At 34.2% G+C, this 22,030-nt stretch overlaps 1 protein-coding gene and 1 long non-coding RNA gene across 2 annotated transcripts in view; both read left to right on the top strand.

The window, feature by feature from the left end:
• The window catches only part of LOC146750845 (uncharacterized), a 45,414-nt gene that overhangs the window by 20,975 nt on the left and 2,409 nt on the right, over window positions 1–22,030 (top strand). Inside the window, exons 6-8 of the mRNA XM_085497583.1 lie at window positions 5,361–5,477; window positions 5,997–6,086; window positions 8,234–8,295. Of these exons, the coding sequence (XP_085353709.1) occupies window positions 5,361–5,477; window positions 5,997–6,086; window positions 8,234–8,295 (269 nt within the window). The remainder of the gene's footprint in view (window positions 1–5,360; window positions 5,478–5,996; window positions 6,087–8,233; window positions 8,296–22,030) is intronic.
• On the top strand, window positions 1,561–4,493 carry LOC144355183 (uncharacterized). The gene is made up of 2 exons (XR_013421167.1): window positions 1,561–1,632; window positions 4,246–4,493. It is a non-coding gene; the product is annotated as an uncharacterized LOC144355183 (long non-coding RNA).

The following is a 22,030-nucleotide window of genomic DNA, read 5'->3' as shown; positions in this document are numbered from 1 at the left end:
TTAATGTACATACAAGTATGCCTAAATTTGGTACAACATTCTCTTTAATGGTTTCATGAAATTGACTGAAATGTGTCGCCCTGAAAGTCAATAGAACAGCTAAACCATATGTACAGTTATGACGATAGTTTCCTGTAAATCATGATTACCAATGTATATTGATGCTTTTGTAGATGCATGTTTCTAATAGAAAGTATTTGTGTCTTCCATTGCTTTATGAAAGTTTGTAGTTTGTAGTGATACAAAATATATTAAAGAAAAAGTACATAGAATGCTCCAAAATAAAAGAGCTCTACAAATGTAGGAAAATGCAATTTTATCAATAACTTCAGAAGTAGGACTTGGTTGAAAGTTTAGAACATGGTAGGATACATATACCTGTGGTAACAAAACTGAAAATATATTTGTGTTTTTCTCGCAAAAAGGGAACAAAAAAGTGTCATTCTATTTTCAGCGACCAAAATAAAGATTTCTATTTTACAATGGTGGACTACATAATTCTGATAACAAGTCATTGTCAATGACAGTTCCATCATGTTTGTAGTGACTTTGTCGAACAATGAGAAGCATAGTCAGATCATGTTTAAATATTGGGATAAATGTATTTAGCATATTAACTACAAATGTGCATGAAACAGGTATAAAGACTAAGTTTAAATGAAATTGGTCAAGGCATGTCCAAATGTTGATTTTTGGGACAATTAATGGCTGTCAGTTGAAGGTCAACAAAATAAAACAAAGCGATATCTTGCCTTTGTACTAAATTCAACCCAAATCCATAGACAAAATGGCCAACAGTCCGCAATTTTTAATCGAATCACAAAAAACTGACATGCATCAGTAACCCACCATGACTAATGAGTTTGAATGAAATTGGCCAAGGCAAGTCCGAAAAACAGTTGACATCTCCAAATGTTGACAAAAATGGCCGTCAGTCAGTCAGTCAAAGGTCAACCAAAAAAAATAAAATAAATGTGCACATGTCTCCCATTATGACTTGTTTTTGTACCAGCTTTGAAGAAAATCTGTTCAGGCATCTCTGGGAAATGACGACGGATGCACGGACGGAACCCAGGACATACATGTAAGTCTCAGTTTCGGACTACGTCCAATAGGAACTAAAAAGTTGAATACCTAGAGAATGAAAACTGTTATAAAAAAACTGTAAATTGCATTCTCCTACATTTGTGGATTTCTTTCATCTAGGAGCATTATGTTTGCCCACTCTTCTCCTTTATTTATTTGTTTGTTAATTTGGGTCGTGTCTGTGCATCCGTGTGTGCACATTTTCACGTTACCAGCTTTTTCTCACACATGTGTGATCCAATTCAGTTCAGAGTTGGTACAGAGATAGGAATTGATAGTGCTATTATGCACATCAAGTTATTTTTTCGATTCTTCAAAGTTTCACTGTGTTTTTCTTTAATTTTTACCATTTTTCTTTCAAAACTGCTGGAAAATCCGACTTTTCCCGAAATTACCCGAGTTTAATCCGAGTTTTGATGACACAAACTCATTTCTCGTCTTGGTGGAAATCACAGTCGTTTTTGTGTAAGAATATTGTATCCCAGAATTGTATCTTTATTTGCGCAATGCTTATATGGACAAAATTGTGTCTCATCAATTTCAAAGGTAAGAAACTGTGCTTGTTATGGTATTTATACACTTTGTATTATCGTTTGTGTCTCGGGATCGTGAGAAACTCTTGCTAACCTAGCGGGAGCTTCGCCAGAAAAACTGCCTTTCTATTATTGTTGTAGGAACTGATTATGTATTGTGTAAATTGAAAGTTTACCTCGTGATTTAAGAGGTTTGCAGTGCTCTCACCGGGATTCAAACGTCGTGTTGGTGTCGGCGCAATGCTGCTCTGAGACGCTTACCAGACTTTGCCTCACTCAAAATCATTATCGCCATGCTTGATTTCCGCAACATTTACATTTGTTTATGATTTCCACAGCTATTGTTCTATGAGATGCATCTTTGCTGTTCATAAACAGCCATAAACAAGTTTAGTTGGGTAGGCATGTACTCATTGAAAGTGTTAGTTTATTTACGTAATCCACTGATCACGCCATAGGCGAAGTTAAAAATATGTCGCTACTAAGGAGAGCTTGCCCACAACGCTAAATGTCCCAAATAAACGTACTGGTACGTTTATTTTTTTCCCAGAAAAATTCCACCCGGTACATTCTGATTTGAGACGGTACGTTTATTTATTTTTCTAAATCGGGCCGATTAAAAAAAAATCATGCCCTTTTCCCCATGAAAAACGAAGCCAAAAGATCGCACTAAAACATTGGTAAATCTGGTCTTCCATGTTGCTTTCACCATGAGGTCGCTGAACTGTCATATTTAAATGCTCAAATGAGTACATGGGCACCATCCATCATTTTGATTGGTTGATTAGCGACTTGACCTATCTGGTCGTGCGAAGGATAACATGGCGGATATCGTATCGTATCGTATTGAACGTTAATGTGGCGAATTGTATATATTAGCAACATCGTTCAGGGGTAGATTGCCAATAATCGTTTCATTCATTAATTCATGTAAGACTGTAATAAATCAGAATTACAACACAAAATAAACTCACTAAAAATTCAATAAAATATTGCGAAATATAAACACTCAAATTTCAGTTCATGCAGTTACAAACGTTTCTGTTATATAATCACATAACGGCGCCTCGGTATACATACATGTCAAAAGTAAGATCTCGCTTGTAAAAAACTCAAGTTTCAAAACTCACTGCATTAGGCAAATGCGACGATAAATATATATCACATACTTCTTAACAAATTGTGTTACATGGAGTTTAAAAAATAGAATTATTACAAGTATTTGATGTCCAACAATATAAATGACATCTCGTGTTCTAATATAGAATGTTGCGACCGCTACTTCAAAGTGCATGAACTGACTCAGAATAAATGGAAATATGAAGTCAAAGCCCAAATTGGCATCGAATGATGTAAAAACATGAATGTTCACTTATGCATACCTCTATTCCGGGGTCAGACTAAAATAACTTTGGAAAACTTGCATCGAATATGCACAACGAAAACTACGTATACTTTCGCTTTGAAAGTCAGGATCCGGAGATATCGCCACAAGAGGGCGCTATCACAACGTCAATAATTTAGAAGGTTCGATCGTTCTTCTTGGTTCTTGTGTAGTTGTTACAGTTAACATGTAATCGAAAACATTTGCTTACGATAAAACTAAGTTGAATTTTACTTGCATTTCATAACAATTCAACGAATTTATTTTTTGTACGTCAATATAATCACTACTGAGTACTAATCAACAATTACAACACTTTGAAAACAAGTAAGCTACCGTACCGTGATCATTTGTTGTCATGTGAACAGTTTTTTTGATTGACTAATTTTCCAACATTTCATGACGCCTATTGTAGAACCAAATTAGGGCCTTTCACTCCCCCTTGACGCCTTTTTAAAGGATTATACCGCATCTTGCTTTTCGCCAGCCACGAATGTCACACTAGACGAACTTTATCAATACTGCCGACCATTCCATGCATTTTTTATCGACTCACGACAGCACGCAAATCGAGAAAAGTATTGTCTTTGCAACAGTTTCGCGCAATACGTCACCACTATACAGTGACTGATTTTAATTTTTATTCAACATTAAAACAAACTACAGTGAGTTGTTCTATGGTCGTATAAAAATAAAATAAACTACATTAAGATACAGTAAAGTTAACCAACTAAACAGAATGCTAAATAAAGCTAAATAATATTACAAATACATATAAAATCACAATAAACTTGTACGATACAGTACAATACAATACTCTAACTACTATTACTAAGGAGTGGAAAATCACATTCACATTAGAGTCCTAACTATGAAAAGAATATTTTTATATTTGGTGGAGCTGCTCATATATCATTTGCATACATTTTTGTATGTATCGTGCAGTTTCCCAGCCAGTCCGACTTGAGTAGTGATTGGTTTGCTATTTCATTAGGTACATCTTGCAGCCTTTCAAACAGTATATTGCTAGACATGCATCAATTGTTGTCCATGTATATTCCTAATTGCTCAGTGTAAACTGCAATTTCTTTCTGGCTGATATAAATATATTAAGTAATATGTTTTCGTACTGAAAAGACGGTACACAAATATCTTTTTTAATTAACTTTAACGACTAATGGGAGCACATATGCTACAACCTCTGCTTACTTTTGACTATAAAATGTTTTTTGTTATTTTCAGGTGCAGAGCCAGAATTTTTTTCTCAGAAAGCAAAGCCACTGAAACTGCATATACATGTATTACAAAAGCATACTATTCGCTGCATGTCTGACAATTGTATAAAGTTTTGCAGGTCGTCTTTTTTTTTTCTTTGAGAAGTGCTGTCAATCAAAGCATAAATATGTGGTTCTCTGTACATAAAAGTTCAATTTCACACGATTTGTTAATATTAATGTATGTTAATAAAAACTTGATAATATTTTTCTGAATTCTTGCACTTTATTTGTATCATTGTCATATGAGAAGTACTCTTGTCTTTATTTAGAGATATTGAAACTAATTCAGGGCCACAAACTACATGTAGATCTGTACATGAAGTACATGGGAAGTAAAGTTGTTGACACAGGTAATGTACACCAAGGATCATCGCAGTTTCTTAGTTCCTCATCTGGTGCTAGTACTTGTATGACAAACGGGATCTTTGCCCTGTTACTGACTAAAATATCAGAAGTTTTTCGCTGGAACAGTTCTGTGATTGACAGTGTTCTTGTATTAGGAATACAGTTGTACAAGGAAGTTTATCCAAACAGACACAACACTGACTCTTCAACATATTTGCAGATCTGATTTGCATACTGGCATGTCATTTACCTGTTGTACTTGTTTGTTGCTCTCTGGTGTTCTTGTTGAGACCAGAATGGAGAGTGCTATAAACTTGAAAATGCCATAGAAATCATGTTTGCCAATTTAGGTTCATGCCAAAAACTGGACAAATTATATGTTGCAACTTTCAAATGACAACAAGTGAAGGCAGTGTCATTCATGACCTGTTTGATTGGATAATTTTTTACGACTTGGAGGCCATTTTTTCCCTCAAAAATCTAAAAAAAACAAGCTTTTTCTAGCTGTTACCAGCTTTTTCTCAGATATGTGTCATCCAGTTTTGTTCAAAGTTGGTTCAGGGACAGGTAATCATTGTTTACAAGTGCACATCGCATTATATGTTTAACAAGTTATAAATTGTCTCAGAAAAGCCAAATGAATAAATTTTTACCCCATCCCCCTAAATACAAGTTTTTAAATTTTTTTCTGAGCGGGGGCCATGACATGACATGTCATGTTTTGTTTACCTGTAGCTGCAGTCGTTGGAGAGCACATTGCACAGTGATCAAATCTATTATTTTGATGCACAAACAACTCTAAACTTCAGTATACACTTAATAACACAGCCATGGCAGCACAATCAAATACTGGTAGGTCTTAATAACAATTACATTAATACTGAATGTACTTTTGTTTAATCATATGCTTGTTACTAACAATTAATTTGATAACACAAACTCTTAAACGTTTTAATCTTTTCACCACAAAACTTCCTTGCCTGAATTTGTTTTCTTAATTTTTTCAATATTTCTGAAAATGAACTTTATTTTGGAGCCAACAAACAAAACTTGAGTCAAGTTTCAGTTTTTACTCAAAAAATTTTGCTATTTTTGTTGCAATCTTCTGTATGATAGTGCAGACTATAAGTGGAAGACTATTTTGTGAATTTGGGATGAAAAGTGGGAACTGGTGATGAAAAGGTTAAATGAATGTCATGCTTATTTATATAGTGAAAGACTTTTTTATATAGTGAATGTGTATGTACTGTGCTGCATTACATAAGTCCTGCACTTTGTAATATCACAAAATGATATGTTTTTAATTTTTAACGATGGATATTAAGTGAGTCCTCTTTTAGTGTTATAGTATTATTTTGTGTTGTCTTACAGGTTACTATGACAAGACCGGATTTATTGAGATTACAACATAATGTCTATTCTGATGAGATAATAGCACCAGGAACATACACTAAGATTCTAGTAAGTAATTGACTATTTTACTAGTAAGTAGTTTTCTATCGCAAAATTGACCTTTTCTGCATTTGGCGATGTCTTTGAAGTCTACATTCTAATGTTTCAATCTATCGACTGAATAAATACCAATATGCTAAATTAAATATGTCTGATACATCACCCATCCAAACCATTGCCAATGGGGGATGTTTCGTCAGACGGGCAATCTTTTGGTTGCAAAAAAACGCTGTTAATTTATTTACAAGCATGAATGGATAAACCACAGTCTCTCTATCCCCGGTCTGAAAACAGCTATTGTCTAAGGTGTGAATTACCTGCTGTGCTCGGACTGCGCTGGGTATGGCGTTCTGCAAAGCATAGTCTCTTGATACAGAGCATTCTATTGAAACGATCGATTCATTGTTCCCATCATATTCTAGATTTTACAACCGAAAAAAACCCATTTATTTTTATACTTTATATGGATTTTGAAGCTCAACACAATTCTTTAGCCAGCAAGTGGCATACAGACATTATTATTCGTGAATATCGCACTTAGATTTGAGGTACTCTGTCAGGGATCAACGTTTCACTTTTTCGACTTCTTCTTGAAAACTACAAGTCTGAATGCTTTGATACTTGGTGTGTATGTACCTTTGATAGATCTCTCTTGGATTTGTTAATTTCATGATGATATCATCAATTCTCTAATTTTATGGTGAATATTTTTGCCATTTTTGGTAAAAAGTGGTATTTTCGACTTCTTGTTAAAAACTACAAGTCCTATTGCTTTGATATAGCATATATAGGTACTACATGTGGACCCCTCTCAGATTTGTTCATTTCGTCATGATATCTTTAATTCTCTAATTTTTGTGAATATTTTTGTCATTTTTGGTAAAAAGTTATATTTTCGACTTCTTGTTGAAAACCAAAAGTGCAATTGCTTTGATATTACATATATAGGTACTACATGTGGACCTCTATCAGATTCGTTCATTTCGTGATGATATCTTCAATTCTTTAATTTTAATGATTATTTTTGTCTTTTTTTTTGGTAAAAAGTGATATTTTTGAATTATTGTTGAAAACAGCAAGTTTGATTGCTTTGATACTATACATACTGTTCATTTTCTATTTAATGATATCTTCAGTTCTTTAATTGAAATGTGCATTGCTAACAGCGGAGCTATCTCAGCCGACAGATAGCTTAAAACTACCCTAGTTGTAGTTGGTGGGTCGGTTCATTGTGCTTGTTAAAATATTATATACAGTATACACATTATATTTAGGCATCACTTTTTTCGTTAAAAATAAAGATGGCCTCTTGTCGATTCATTGACATTCGATTTTTCGTGTCATTATTTTTGTTTCCAAACATATATTTGGAATGTAGTTTACAATGCTGGTGACAACATGTCTCTAAGAATAACATCTTGTAGTATCAATTCTTCAGCACTGCCAGAAATTGAGTAGACAGACATTTTTTGCCCTGATGAGAAGTTATTTACGGGTGCCATTTTGTTTTTGATTTACTGAACTTGCTCGACGCGTTGTCAACAGGTTGGCCCCTTTTATAGTAAGAAAACTGCATTCACCCATAATATTTTTTTCAATATGCATAGATATGTATATTTACCTTTTGGTGATGTATTTAGCATTTTTTTCAAATGTTCGTATTTTGATAAATCACGGTAATATGTACTGTCCTGTTTGCAGTTTGTGATTGCAGTGCTTACAAATGTAAGTTAGTATTCGCTCAGCTTCGTGGCTAATTGTCCGAGGTGTGAACGGTTTATTCACCCACAACCAGCCCTGGGACAATAGACTGCCAAGCGTTTCCAGACCGGGGATAGAGGGACTGTGGATAAACTCTTTTTGACAATTATCAGTTTATCTCCAGAAAATCCCAATTTGTTTCTTTCAACAAAATTATGCCATTTTTCACTGAAATCAATACTGAAAGGTTGCAACGCAACACTTATAAATCACTTTCATGTTGTGTTGCATTCACTATTCCTGAACCACCCAGGCATCTGATTGGTTAACAACCAACTGTACCTAAAACTTTGTTTGTTACATCCATACCTATAACTAGTATTGCTATGACATTTGTTGCCCATACTCTGATATTTGTACAACAGTGGAGTAATAATGTTATTATTTTTTTTCAGACAATGAAACTATCTAGTGTGATAGATGTGGCAACTCATTCATTTCATACTAATTTAGTAAGGTATGCTATTAACTGTTCATTGCCTAAATAACAATTAAATAACTCTATGACAAAGTTTTTTTTTCATTTGTAAAATGTGTAAGTTATTCAGACATTTTTCCATATTTCCTCAATAAACTTGAAATTCTGGCCACTGATTGGTTAATCTTGCATCTTATTCTATTCATATGTGTTCATAATTACAAGTGAGGCAGGCACAAAAATAGTGACAATGTTTGAGGTATAGACTCTGTCATTTTAACTGATTTCTTTCAAATTTGGCACAAAGACATAATCTTGTGTGCTCAGCACTTAATTTTGTGTTACAAATAATGGCTGACTGGCGGCCATTTTAGATCCAAAGTGATCCAAAAATGAGCATTTCTACTATTAAAAACCAGTTCCAGAATAGATGAAATTTTCTAAATATTGATTCAAATAAAGAATGTTAGGGAATGTTGATGTGGTCACTTTGTGCTGTGATTTTGATTGAAAATGGCTGAATAGCGGCCATTAAGTTTTAAGAATTTCTGTTCAATAGGTCACGTTTCTGACATGACGGGACAGAATTTGAACATGCGTCATACATGAAGGGATGTATCTGGTTCATAATCTGATCAACTCAATGCACTTATTTGAACTGCATCTAAACATTGAACTGATTGTTAAAATATTGGGTGAAACAAATCACTAAAAAAATATATAAAAGGTGACTATAGCTTAGCAGAAGTAAAATACATTCACTGTACCAGACTGCTTACACTGGGTTCAACAGTGGATGCTCATTGCATTCAGATAGTGGAAATACCAATGACACCAATAATTACATGAACAGTATGCACATTTAATATTTGAAATAAATTAGAATTTTCTTTGAATAAAACTTTACAATAATTATCAACATATGTAACACAAGTCCTGACTGTTTCAATCTAGTTTGTGTATCAACAATGAAAATGCTCTAATACTTACCGGGTATATTTAAAATGTCTTTCATTTCTTGTTTTAGCATTCGAGCAAATCCTGTTTTCTCCAGTCTAAGTTGTTCCCCAACACCCCAAAAGGTAAGTGTATTTTATAGCTTTATAACTACCTACTGTTATATACAATACTTACTGCCTTACAATATCTACATAACTACCTGCTGCCTTACAATATCTACATGTGTACCTGCTGCCTTACAAAAGCCACATAACTACCTGCTGCCTTACAAAATCTACATAACTATCTAGTGCCTTACAATATCTACATAACTATCTAGTGCCTTACAATATCTACATAATTATCTAGTGCCTTACAATATCTACATAACTATCTAGTGCCTTACAATATCTACATAACTATCTAGTGCATTACAATATCTACATAACTATCTAGTGCCTTACAATATCTACATAACTATCTAGTGCCTTACAATATCTACATAACTATCTAGTGCCTTACAATATCTACATAACTATCTAGTGCATTACAATATCTACATAACTATCTAGTGCCTTACAATATCTACATAACTATCTAGTGCCTTACAATATCTACATAACTATCTAGTGCCTTACAATATCTACATAACTATCTAGTGCCTTACAATATCTACATAACTATCTAGTGCCTTACAATATCTACATAACTATCTAGTGCCTTACAATATCTACATAACTATCTAGTGCATTACAATATCTACATAACTATCTAGTGCATTACAATATCTACATAACTATCTAGTGCCTTACAATATCTACATAACTATCTAGTGCCTTACAATATCTACATAACTATCTAGTGCATTACAATATCTACATAACTATCTAGTGCCTTACAATATCTACATAACTATCTAGTGCATTACAATATCTACATAACTATCTAGTGCCTTGAGGTATGTAATGGCAATTTTGAGCTTCAACCTGAGCTTGCTCAGAGTCAACCTGAGCTCCACCCTGAGCTTCAACTTGAGCTCCACCCTGAGCTTCAACTTGAGCTCCACCCTGAGCTTCCTCAGAGTCAACCTGAGCTCCACCCAACTTGAGCTTGGGAAATTATTTAGTATACTGATTAGTTTTTCATGCAAATTTATCTTAATTTATCATTTGAATAAAATATCTTTTTTGTCCAATACGTTTAGGATAGTATATCTAGTTTGGGTGAAAATCTATACAAATTAATACTGCATATTAATTTGGTAGATTTAATTTGGTTTAAATCACATGTGGATATTGCACAATTCTAAAGAATTTTTGGAAAAACTCTGATCTAGATCTATATCTGAAATAAAGTCTATTAAAACATTCAATTTTAGATATTGTTCATCAATCATTTTTTCATAAGAATGGTTCTAGCCGATATAAATATATTGTTCTAAACTACAATTCCACTTATTTCGTCAAGAATGAAACTAATGCCACCACTTTTTACAGTGAAGAAGACATTGTCCTCATGCTTGAATTTTTGATAGATAATATATTTGTTAAGTTTGGAGGACATATATTTAACTGTGCTCCCTTGCTGACCGACTTGGTTTTATTCTTGTATGAGACCGAGTTTCTTCAGAAACAAACAATTAAAAGAAGCTAAATCTTTTAATTTTACATTTAGATATATTGATGATGTCCTTTCCATCAACAATCCTAACTTTTGTGATTCGCTCCCATTGATATATCCCACAGAACTAGACATTAAAGAAACTACAGAATCAGCTTCCTCGGCCTCATACCTTGACATTTACCTCGAATTTGACAACAATGGTCATCTTTCTACCAGACTTTATGACAAAAGAGATGATTTGTAATATTGCTTTTTGACATTGATTGGTTGGATTATAGTTGGGTATTGTTGCTTGGATTTACAGCAGAAACTCAAAACGACACTGTGCTCCAACTTGAGCATCTGAGATCGAATCAGCTTGGTTTAAGTCACCCGTTAAAGCAAGCGAAAGAAATGCACTCGCTAGCAAAAACGCACATATCTCTAAATATAGTTTAAACTTGTCATCGAAAATGATTGCACGGTTTGTAAAATGAAGTCTCCCATTGATGGTAGTTTTTTTTATTGAAATCAGCAAATATGGCAACAAAACTGAGCATTACGACCTGGGCATAGAAGCCAAAACGGGAAATAATTTTACCCCAGTATTAATAGTGGAAGATCATTACAATAACCATAAAAGAACCCCTTACTACCTTCCATGAAAACCTGAGCGCTGCGCCACACTGAGCTTTAACTTGAGCTTGGCATATTGTTTACAACGGAAGCTCAAACAAAGTTTGGGCGCCTACACAGAGCTCCAACCTGAGCGTCCAAGGTCACATCAGCTGTGTTGAAGTTAAATATTATGTTTCCAATTCTGTCATCGCCCAAGACTTTCTGATGGCACAATAAGAGCGAAATAATTTCTTGAAACATTATGTTGAAAATAAATCTCACCTTTCTGTCAAAATATTACTATGATACAGTGTATTTGTAGTTTTGTTGTGCTTTAAGATTTTTTGTCTCTAATATATTTTATCTTTTTTCTATTCATGGAGCTTTTTTTTAGCTCCATGGTCTTTTCGACCAGGGTTGTTTATGTTTGAACAATCTAAGGTAACAAATCACTAATAATCGGCTTTATCTGTCATTTACTCATCGAATCTTAGGGTACCAGTATAACAAATTAAAGTGCAACAACACAGAATAATTAGCAGCTTGTGTCTATTCACAGTATTGAGCTCCATCCTATATAGAAAGGCTGTGGTATATAGAATAAAACAAATAATAATAATAACTTTGTTGTTATCGAATCTCTGTTGAAATATAGATAAAATTACAATAAAGAAAAAAATCATAATAATAAAAAAGTAAAAACAAAAAATCTCGTTGAGACAAGCGTAAAATAAGTACACATCAAAAGTACACGTCAAATACAATACATTTATAAAGAACACATCAAAAGTCTGTTTTGGGGTGGAGAGGTGTTAGACCTAGCTTTGTTTATAATAATAATAACAATATTCATTAGACGCATAAAATCCTTAGGAAAGGATAAAAGGGTCTTACAGAAAGAAATTTAAAAACTATAATCTAAAAAGAAAAAGAAAAACCTATTCTAAAAATATAAAAAAAATCAAAAACAAATATGAATAAACAATAAAGACAATTTGCAACCAATGGTGAATACAGAATATAGAATGAACACAAAATGTAACCTAATACACTGATAGTTGTTGCTGTTTTGTTCCATAGCTGTTTTTTAGGAAGACAGCTAAGGCTGGTGCTAGAGTATGGTGGGCTGTACATTTCATTACAAAATGCTACTCATCCTCAATTATATTTTGGCTGCACAAATCACATGTTCTTTTATCCAGTGGCACATTATTATGTTTGCCTTTCTCAATTTTAAGGTCATGGTTGCTTGTCCTGAATTTTGCAATTAACCTCCTAAGACCATGGTTCTGCATATTCATTAAGTAATTTTCAATTTTTAAATCTTGTTTAAAAAGTCTGTATGTTCTTAGTTTGTTTTAGCCAAGGTTTGTTTTCTATTATCATTATGCATGTAAAAAATCCAAATGATTTTTTTATGAATAAAGTCTAAATTTTTTCTTATTTATCTTGAGTTTACAATGGTAATAACATCAATATCTTGCATGAGGGTTTCTACACTTGTAAACCATTTACTTTTTACATTCTTATTTACTACCGGGTAAGTAGGCTTCTCTTAATAATATGTTATCAGAGTTTGTTACTCGGTTGAATCTATATATACTTAAGTCGTTGTTTCTTGATAAAACAGTCAATTGGGTACCTTCCTAGCTCACCATAAACAGCCATTTTTGGTGTGAATTTGGAGAGACCAAGAATGAACCGACAAAATGAAAGATGGACATCCTTGGTTTGGTCTTAATGTAGCTTGTAATCAAACCATAGTACATCCATGATCAAACAAACCAGGGCATAGTCAAGCCTGGTTTTTACTCATCAAACTTTGCAAATTTTTGTTTTTTAATTCGGGTTAGATAATCAAATTTACTCGAATCCCCCTTCAAATACCAATATATGTACATATATCCCTGTGCTTATAAGTATGCTAATTTTTGTTACGAGGGTTAAAATGGCTGGACAACAGGAAGTGCTCTACCTGCTGCCAAGCTTCAAATTATGATATCACATATTTAAACAATGTTTTTATCAGTACTTTTAATTTGTTTCCAGTTGACGTTTTTGATAGGCAGAAAAAAAAACAAGCGGGCGACGGAACAATCTTTTCTGTTCTGCAGTTTTACTCAAGGAATTGTACCTAGTGTTTATGTGTATTGTTTATGTGTTAACGATGAAAGTGTTTTGTTCTGCCTATGTTACACCTCAGACTACTATAGAACAGACTAGCAACACCTATTGTATGTGTGAATTGGGGGGAATGTAAGAGAGGTGTGAGCCATGGCTAATCTTGCTGGTAGTTAATTGACACGTCTTTACCCGAAGATCGCATGTTTTCGTAATGTCATTCTAGTGCATCGCACATATTTTCAGATCTAACTGAAATTCGAATCTGAGTTTTGAAATGAACAAATCTGAGAGAGGTCTACCCAAGGTACATATACAATGTACACCAAGTATCAAAGCATTGTAAAATATTGACACGGACGACGACAGACAATCACTCGTATGATAAGCTCCGCTCGACAAAGTGGACAGCGGAGCTAATAAAACTGAAGATGAATTACATAATAAAACTGAAAATAAATTACATTTCTTCATGGATTGTCATCTCTACAACAATTACTTTCAGGTACTTTTGTTTACTATTACTTTTATCTTATTATTAACCAACTCAACTTCCATTTATTACTTCATTGTTGTAGACTGATAGAAAAATAATATTAAATAAACATTATTATTATTTAAATAATTAGTCATTTTTTCCTTTTCAGAATAAAATAAAACTGTAACTGCAGAAATAAAGATTAGAATAAAAAAAGGAAAAATGTTTCATGTGTGTGAAACAACTGTGACTCCAACACAACTGATTTGAATTTAGAGCTTCTGTTGTAAACAATTTCCAGGGTTCAAGTTGGGTGGAGCTCAGGTTGACTCTGAGGAAGCTCAGGTTGAAGCTCAAGTTGAAGCTCAGGGTGGAGCTCAAGTTGAAGCTCAGGGTGGAGCTCAGGTTGACTCTGAGCAAGCTCAGGTTGAAGCTCAAGATTGCCATTACATACCTGGTGCCTTACAATATCTACATAACTATCTAGTGCCTTACAATATCTACATAACTATCTAGTGCCTTACAATATCTACATAACTATCTAGTGCATTACAATATCTACATAACTATCTAGTGCCTTACAATATCTACATAACTATCTAGTGCCTTACAATATCTACATAACTATCTAGTACCTTACAATATCTACATAACTATCTAGTGCCTTACAATATCTACATAACTATCTAGTGCCTTACAATATCTACATAACTATCTAGTGCCTTACAATATCTACATAACTATCTAGTGCATTACAATATCTACATAACTATCTAGTGCATTACAATATCTACATAACTATCTAGTGCCTTACAATATCTACATAACTATCTAGTGCCTTACAATATCTACATAACTATCTAGTGCCTTACAATATCTACATAACTATCTAGTGCATTACAATATCTACATAACTATCTAGTGCCTTACAATATCTACATAACTATCTAGTGCCTTACAATATCTACATAACTATCTAGTGCCTTACAATATCTACATAACTATCTAGTGCCTTACAATATCTACATAACTATCTAGTGCCTTACAATATCTACATAACTATCTAGTGCCTTACAATATCTACATAACTATCTAGTGCCTTACAATATCTACATAACTATCTAGTGCCTTACAATATCTACATAACTATCTAGTGCCTTACAATATCTACATAACTATCTAGTGCCTTACAATATCTACATAACTATCTAGTGCCTTACAATATCTACATAACTATCTAGTGCCTTACAATATCTACATAACTATCTAGTGCATTACAATATCTACATAACTATCTAGTGCATTACAATATCTACATAACTATCTAGTGCATTACAATATCTACATAACTATCTAGTGCATTACAATATCTACATAACTATCTAGTGCCTTACAATATCTACATAACTATCTAGTGCCTTACAATATCTACATAACTATCTAGTGCATTACAATATCTACATAACTATCTAGTGCATTACAATATCTACATAACTATCTAGTGCATTACAATATCTACATAACTATCTAGTGCCTTACAATATCTACATAACTATCTAGTGCCTTACAATATCTACATAACTATCTAGTGCCTTACAATATCTACATAACTATCTAGTGCATTACAATATCTACATAACTATCTAGTGCCTTACAATATCTACATAACTATCTAGTGCCTTACAATATTTACATAACTATCTAGTGCCTTACAATATCTACATAACTATCTAGTGCATTACAATATCTACATAACTATCTAGTGCCTTACAATATCTACATAACTATCTAGTGCCTTACAATATTTACATAACTATCTAGTGCCTTACAATATCTACATAACTATCTAGTGCCTTACAATATCTACATAACTATCTAGTGCATTACAATATCTACATAACTATCTAGTGCATTACAATATCTACATAACTATCCAGTGCATTACAATATCTACATAACTATTTAGTGCATTACAATATCTACATAACTATCTAGTGCCTTACAATATCTACATAACTATCAAGTGCCTTACAATATCTACATAACTATCTAGTGCATTACAATATCTACATAACTATCTAGTGCCTTACAATATCTACATAACTATCTAGTGCCTTACAATATCTACATAACTATCTAGTGCCTTACAATATCTACATAACTATCAAGTGCCTTCATGTATGTAAATGTGTCGAAATGAGCGTAGTGCGAGTGGTTAGTGCTAGTAGCACTAATCCGAAAAAGTACTAGATCTAGTGCTAAAACGGCACTAGATCTAGCGCTAAAATGGCACTAGATCTAGTGCTAAAATGTGCACAGTGCGAGTGGCATTGTTATCACATTGTCAACGACGTCGAATAATAGGCGTGGCATCAACAACCACTTTCATATGCAATCTGCAAACAGTATAAAACATTGGCAATATGCGCGAGATGTCCATAATAATACTTACTTTATATAATACCGGATTCTGCCATAAATTCGCCCATCCGAAAAATCGCCCTGGGGATTTCACGGCTGATGGGTGCTTATTTGGGGTTTAAATGACTGTCAAAACTAGGCTAAGTCAAAGAAGCGATAGACAGAGAATAAGGTTGGGCAGTCAGGGACTAAATAATTATCAAATATTTTGGGGGGACATTTTCATTGTATCCAACTACACAGACTTTCTACGCCGTCAGTTGGGCCACCCAAGACGAAAGAAACTATTGCAGAATTAACAATAATTAATAATTCTTGCTGAATTAAAAAGTAGACCACCTGAAATGTCATTAAAGTGTCGCCCAGTGTCATTTTTCAAATACATTTGTTTTTATTTTATTGGTAACAAAAGTATATTTTAAACGACGTTTCTAATAAAAATGAACACAACTGCATTAAGCGATGCCGGCAAGCGATCACAGATGCTCAATCCAGACATGCTACGTTTCACAAACGTTGATTATTAGTCAGTAGTGATTATAATAACGCACAACAAAATAAATTCGTTAATTTTTATGAAATTCAAATAAAATTCAACTTAGTTTCATCGTAAGCAAATGATTCCGATCGCTTCTCTTGCATGAGTTGAGCTAATAGGTCAAATCGCTAATTAACCAATCAAAATGCTGGATGATGCTAACGCGTTCAAATCATCATAGCTCATTTAAATATGTTAATGTTATTGAACGCAACGCGGAAGAGATTTGATGATGTTGGAGTACGCTCTTTTGGCTTGGATTTTGATGGGAAAATGGCATGATTTTTTTTAAAATAAAAAAATAGTTGTTTTCAAAGATGAACTTAGCATAAGAAGAATAATTTAACATTGTTTACAGTGATAACAGCTCTTTGTCCAAACGGAGCTTACGCTAGTCAAAATAAACACGCTCTAGTGCCTTACAATATCTACATAACTATCTAATGCCTTACAATATCTACATAACTATCTAGTGCCTTACAATATCTACATAACTATCAAGTGCCTTACAATATCTACATAACTATCTAGTGCCTTACAATATCTACATAACTATCTAGTGCCTTACAATATCTACATAACTATTTAGTGCATTACAAAGTAAGCAAATAACACCGAATAAACGGCAAGGTAAAGACTGTCTAATTATAGTAAACACGTACTGCGTGCGTGACTCGAACCGGCGCTCGCGTACGGCACCTAATCGCCTAGCTTCATGCCACTACACGTCTTCCCTTCGGCCACCGGGCATCCCCAATAAAAGGATGCTTAATAACCGAGCTTATTACGTGCAGAGAACATGAAACCCGTCCACGCGATCCGCGCCACACAGCGTGGTTAGAATGCGGCAAAGGCCTTCAGATCTCATTTATTGCCGTTTATTCGGTGTTATTTGCTTACTTTACTTCCTATGTCAACAGCAACTATGAGTTTAGTGCATTACAATATCTACATAACTATCTAGTGCATTACAATATCTATATAACTACCTAGTGCATTACAATATCTACATAACTGCCTAGTGCATTACAATAGCCACAAAACTACCTGCTGCCTGCTTTACAAAAGCCACATAACTACCTGCTGCCTTACAATATCTACATAACTACATAACTACCTGCTGCCTTACAAAAGCCACATAACTACCTGCTGCCTTACAAAAGCCATATAACTACCTGCTGCCTAACAATATCTACATAACTACCTGCTGCCTTACAATATCTACATAACTACGTTCCTGCTGCCTTACAAAAGCCACATAAATACCTGCTGCCGTACAATATCTACATAACTACCTGCTGTCATACAGAAGCCACTTAATTAACTACCTGCTGCCGTACAATATCTACATAACTAGCTGCTGCTTTGCAATAGCCACATAACTAGCTGCTGCTTTGCAATAGCCACATAACTACCGAGTACCACATTTTTGGTCAGAATTTATTGTTGTGAAATGTAAAAGTGCCAAATTTGGGAATATTCAAATAGTTTGTCTAATTCTTTTGTGTAAGAATATATAGAGTGAGTATACTGGTATACACCAAGTCAGTTGAAAGGTCTTATCAGTATGGGGTGGTTGTTATAATTGTAATTATTAATTTAAGAAATGGCAGCTATTATTCAGTATAGAGTACATTATTTATTTCATAGGTTGCAGACATAGTTGTAGGTTGTCCTCCAAATAGAAGCATTAGGGTCAGGAAGTAAGTGTCTCACTCTTAGAAATGAATACAGGTCAAGACCTGCAGTTAAGAATCTTTGTAAATCATACATAGTTTAAAAATTATATTGCCACTATAGGGATATATAGCTAACATAATATAAGTATATATAGATAAAATCTATTGGTGTATATGGATTGGAAATTTAATTTAACAGATATATACTTTATTTATATATGGCATGGAATGGAATTATATTTCAACAGAATTATAGAATATAGATAAAACATGTATATATACCAGTAGTTTAGAATCATATAGCACAATTACAGGTATATATAGTTTGAAATTAAAATAGTACTGAAATAAAACTTGCATGGAATATCTGAATGAATATAGGACATTAATCAATGGTTTTTTAGGTATATGTTTAGTATTACATTTATTTATGATCACTGTGACTGAAAATTTGTATAAAGTTATTTTATTATTTGTAGCAAACCTGAAGTGTGCAATAACAATGAGAATGTGGTATTCCATACTAGGTAAGACAGTCTATAAAGTATTGTTAGTGAGCATTCAACCTATTAAATAAGAGCAAAAAATGTTTGATTCAGTCACCAACAAATCCAACAAGTTGAATCACTCATGATGAGTTAGTGATGCACATAATTTTTATCTCCTGTGTGTACATAGCATATAAGGGAGGTAGGAAGTATGGTGTGTCTGTCTGTCTGTCTGTCTGTCTGTCTGTCTGTCTGGCTGGCTGGCTGGCTGTCTGTCTGTCTGTCTGGTTGTCTGTCTGTGTAAGCAATATTTCAAAAACTTATGAGTGAATTTTGATCAAATTTAGTACATAGTTACCTCAGGGTAATGTGCAGATTAGTTTTTGATCTCTGTCTGAGCATACTAAGTAGCTAATTTACATATCTCATTTCAGTTTGTGTAAGCAAAAAACAAATTTGCTATATATTTTTGCTGAACATCTGCTAGCTGATGATCTTAACCTCTAATGCCATTGCTCTTTCACTGCTGTTGTGAATTTTTATTTCCTAGATATGTCTTTATAAAACAACAATGATTATTCTTCCCGTCTCTCAGATAAACTTCTAACAGATATGGTTCAACCTTTATCTGGTCAATTAGGTCAATGTAAAAGTACATATGGCTGGCAGCATAAGGGTTGAGACATAATAGTTAAAATTATTTTTGTCGATAAAATTTAAGAGACTGGTGACAATTTCTTTGAAAAATAAATCTAAATTTCTCAGGCATGCCTTGAATTGCAAGCTAGATACAAAGATATTATTGCAGCCCAGTGTGCATACAAGGGTTGGTGTGCTGTTGCAAAAACCCAGAAGATGTTGATAAAATAATAGAGTTCTGTGATACAATCTACTTGTATTGGTGTGTACAATTATGTGGCCCAACAGACGATGCTTAAATAAAATAAAAAAACAACGGTTTATGGTTCCCTCTGATGGTTTTGACTGACATTAAATGGCAAACAAATCTCGGTATTACTAAACTCAAGGAAGTAAAACACTTAAACTAAAACTATGTCAATCATTGAAATGAATATTGTAAACAACCAATGAATAACGACATAGGCCTGTAGCATAATTTGCTACGCTACTATTTGTCAATAAAACATGATCTTTGTACGGGGAAAATATTACACAGTAATTTATTTCATTTTATCATTCCAGCAAGAGTTCAGTAAATTTTAATGTAGTCAAGTGACTTGCAGCTTTTTATGTTGGATACATTGAACTGTTTCTCAACAAGTGGTCTCTTAAGTAATCAATACAGCTGGTTATTTGTTTAGAAACTCTGAATGTACAGCTGAATGGGATACATAATTGTTGTAATTATTTATTCATTGCAGTAACACAACGGTAGTGCTATATGATTACAGTGCATGGGGATGTCCAGTGTCAGTCTATTATACAGACACATTATTACCTACAGTAGATCTGTGAGTATCTTTGATTTAATATAAGTATACAGTCAAATATACTTAGGTCATAGTTTTGATGCGAAGTATGTGTAGGTGAAGTGAACTGTTTTCAGGTAGATTAGTAGGTCAGAGATGGGATATGCAGTATGATGTGGTCAGAGTAAGCTGTATGTGTAGGTGAAGTGAACTGTTTTCATGTAGATTAGTAGGTCAGAGATGGGATATGCAGTATGATGTGGTCAGAGTAAGCTGTATGTGTAGGTGAAGTGAACTGTTTTCTCAGGTAGATAAGCACCGGTAGGTCAGAGATAAGGCGGGCATTATGTGTAGGTCAGAGATGAGGTGGGCATTATGTGTAGATCAGAGATGAGGTGGGCATTATGTGTAGGTCAGAGATAAGGTGGACATTATGTGTAGGTCAGAGATGAGGTTTGCATTATATGTAGGTCAGTGATAAGGTGGGCATTATGTGTAGGTCAGAGATAAGGTGGACATTATGTGTAGGTCAGAGATAAGGTGGACATTATGTGTAGATCAGAGATAAGGTGGGCATTATGTGTAGATCAGAGATGAGGTGGGCATTATGTGTAGATCAGAGATGAGGTTTGCATTATATGTAGGTCAGTGATAAGGTGGGCATTATGTGTAGGTCAGTGATAAAGTGGGCATTATGTGTAGGTTAGAGATGAGGTGGGCATTATGTGTAGGTTAGAGATGAGGTGGACATTATGTGTAGGTCAGAGATGAGGTTTGCATTATATGTAGGTCAGTGATAAGGTGGGCATTATGTGTAGATCAGAGATAAGGTGGGCATTATGTGTAGATCAGAGATGAGGTGGGCATTATGTGTAGGTCAGAGATGAGGTTTGCATTATGTGTAGGTCAGTGATAAGGTGGGCATTATGTGTAGGTCAGTGATAAAGTGGGCATTATGTGTAGGTCAGAGATAAGGTGGGCATTATGTGTAGGTCAGTGATAAAGTGGGCATTATGTGTAGGTCAGAGATGAGGTGGGCATTATGTGTAGATCAGAGATGAGGTGGGCATTATGTGTAGGTCAGAGATAAGGTGGACATTATGTGTACATGTAAGTCAGTTTATAAGGTGGGCATTATGTGTAGGTCAGTGATAAAGTGGGCATTATGTGTAGGTCAGAGATGAGGTGGGCATTATGTGTAGATCAGAGATGAGGTGGGCATTATGTGTAGGTCAGAGATAAGGTGGACATTATGTGTAGGTCAGAGATAAGGTGGACATTATGTGTAGATCAGAGATGAGGTGGGCATTATGTGTAGGTCAGAGAGAAGGTGGACATTATGTGTAGGTCAGAGATGAGGTGGGCATTATGTGTAAGTCAGAGAGAAGGTGGACATTATGTGTAGGTCAGAAATAAAATAAGGTGGACATTATATGTAGGTCAGTGATAAGGTGGGCATT

Source organism: Saccoglossus kowalevskii, chromosome 1 (assembly GCF_978046115.1).
Source record: "Saccoglossus kowalevskii chromosome 1, keSacKowa6.1, whole genome shotgun sequence".
In the NCBI taxonomy this organism is placed as follows: Eukaryota; Metazoa; Hemichordata; class Enteropneusta; family Harrimaniidae; genus Saccoglossus; species Saccoglossus kowalevskii.
This window is presented reverse-complemented; position numbering and strand designations above follow the sequence as displayed.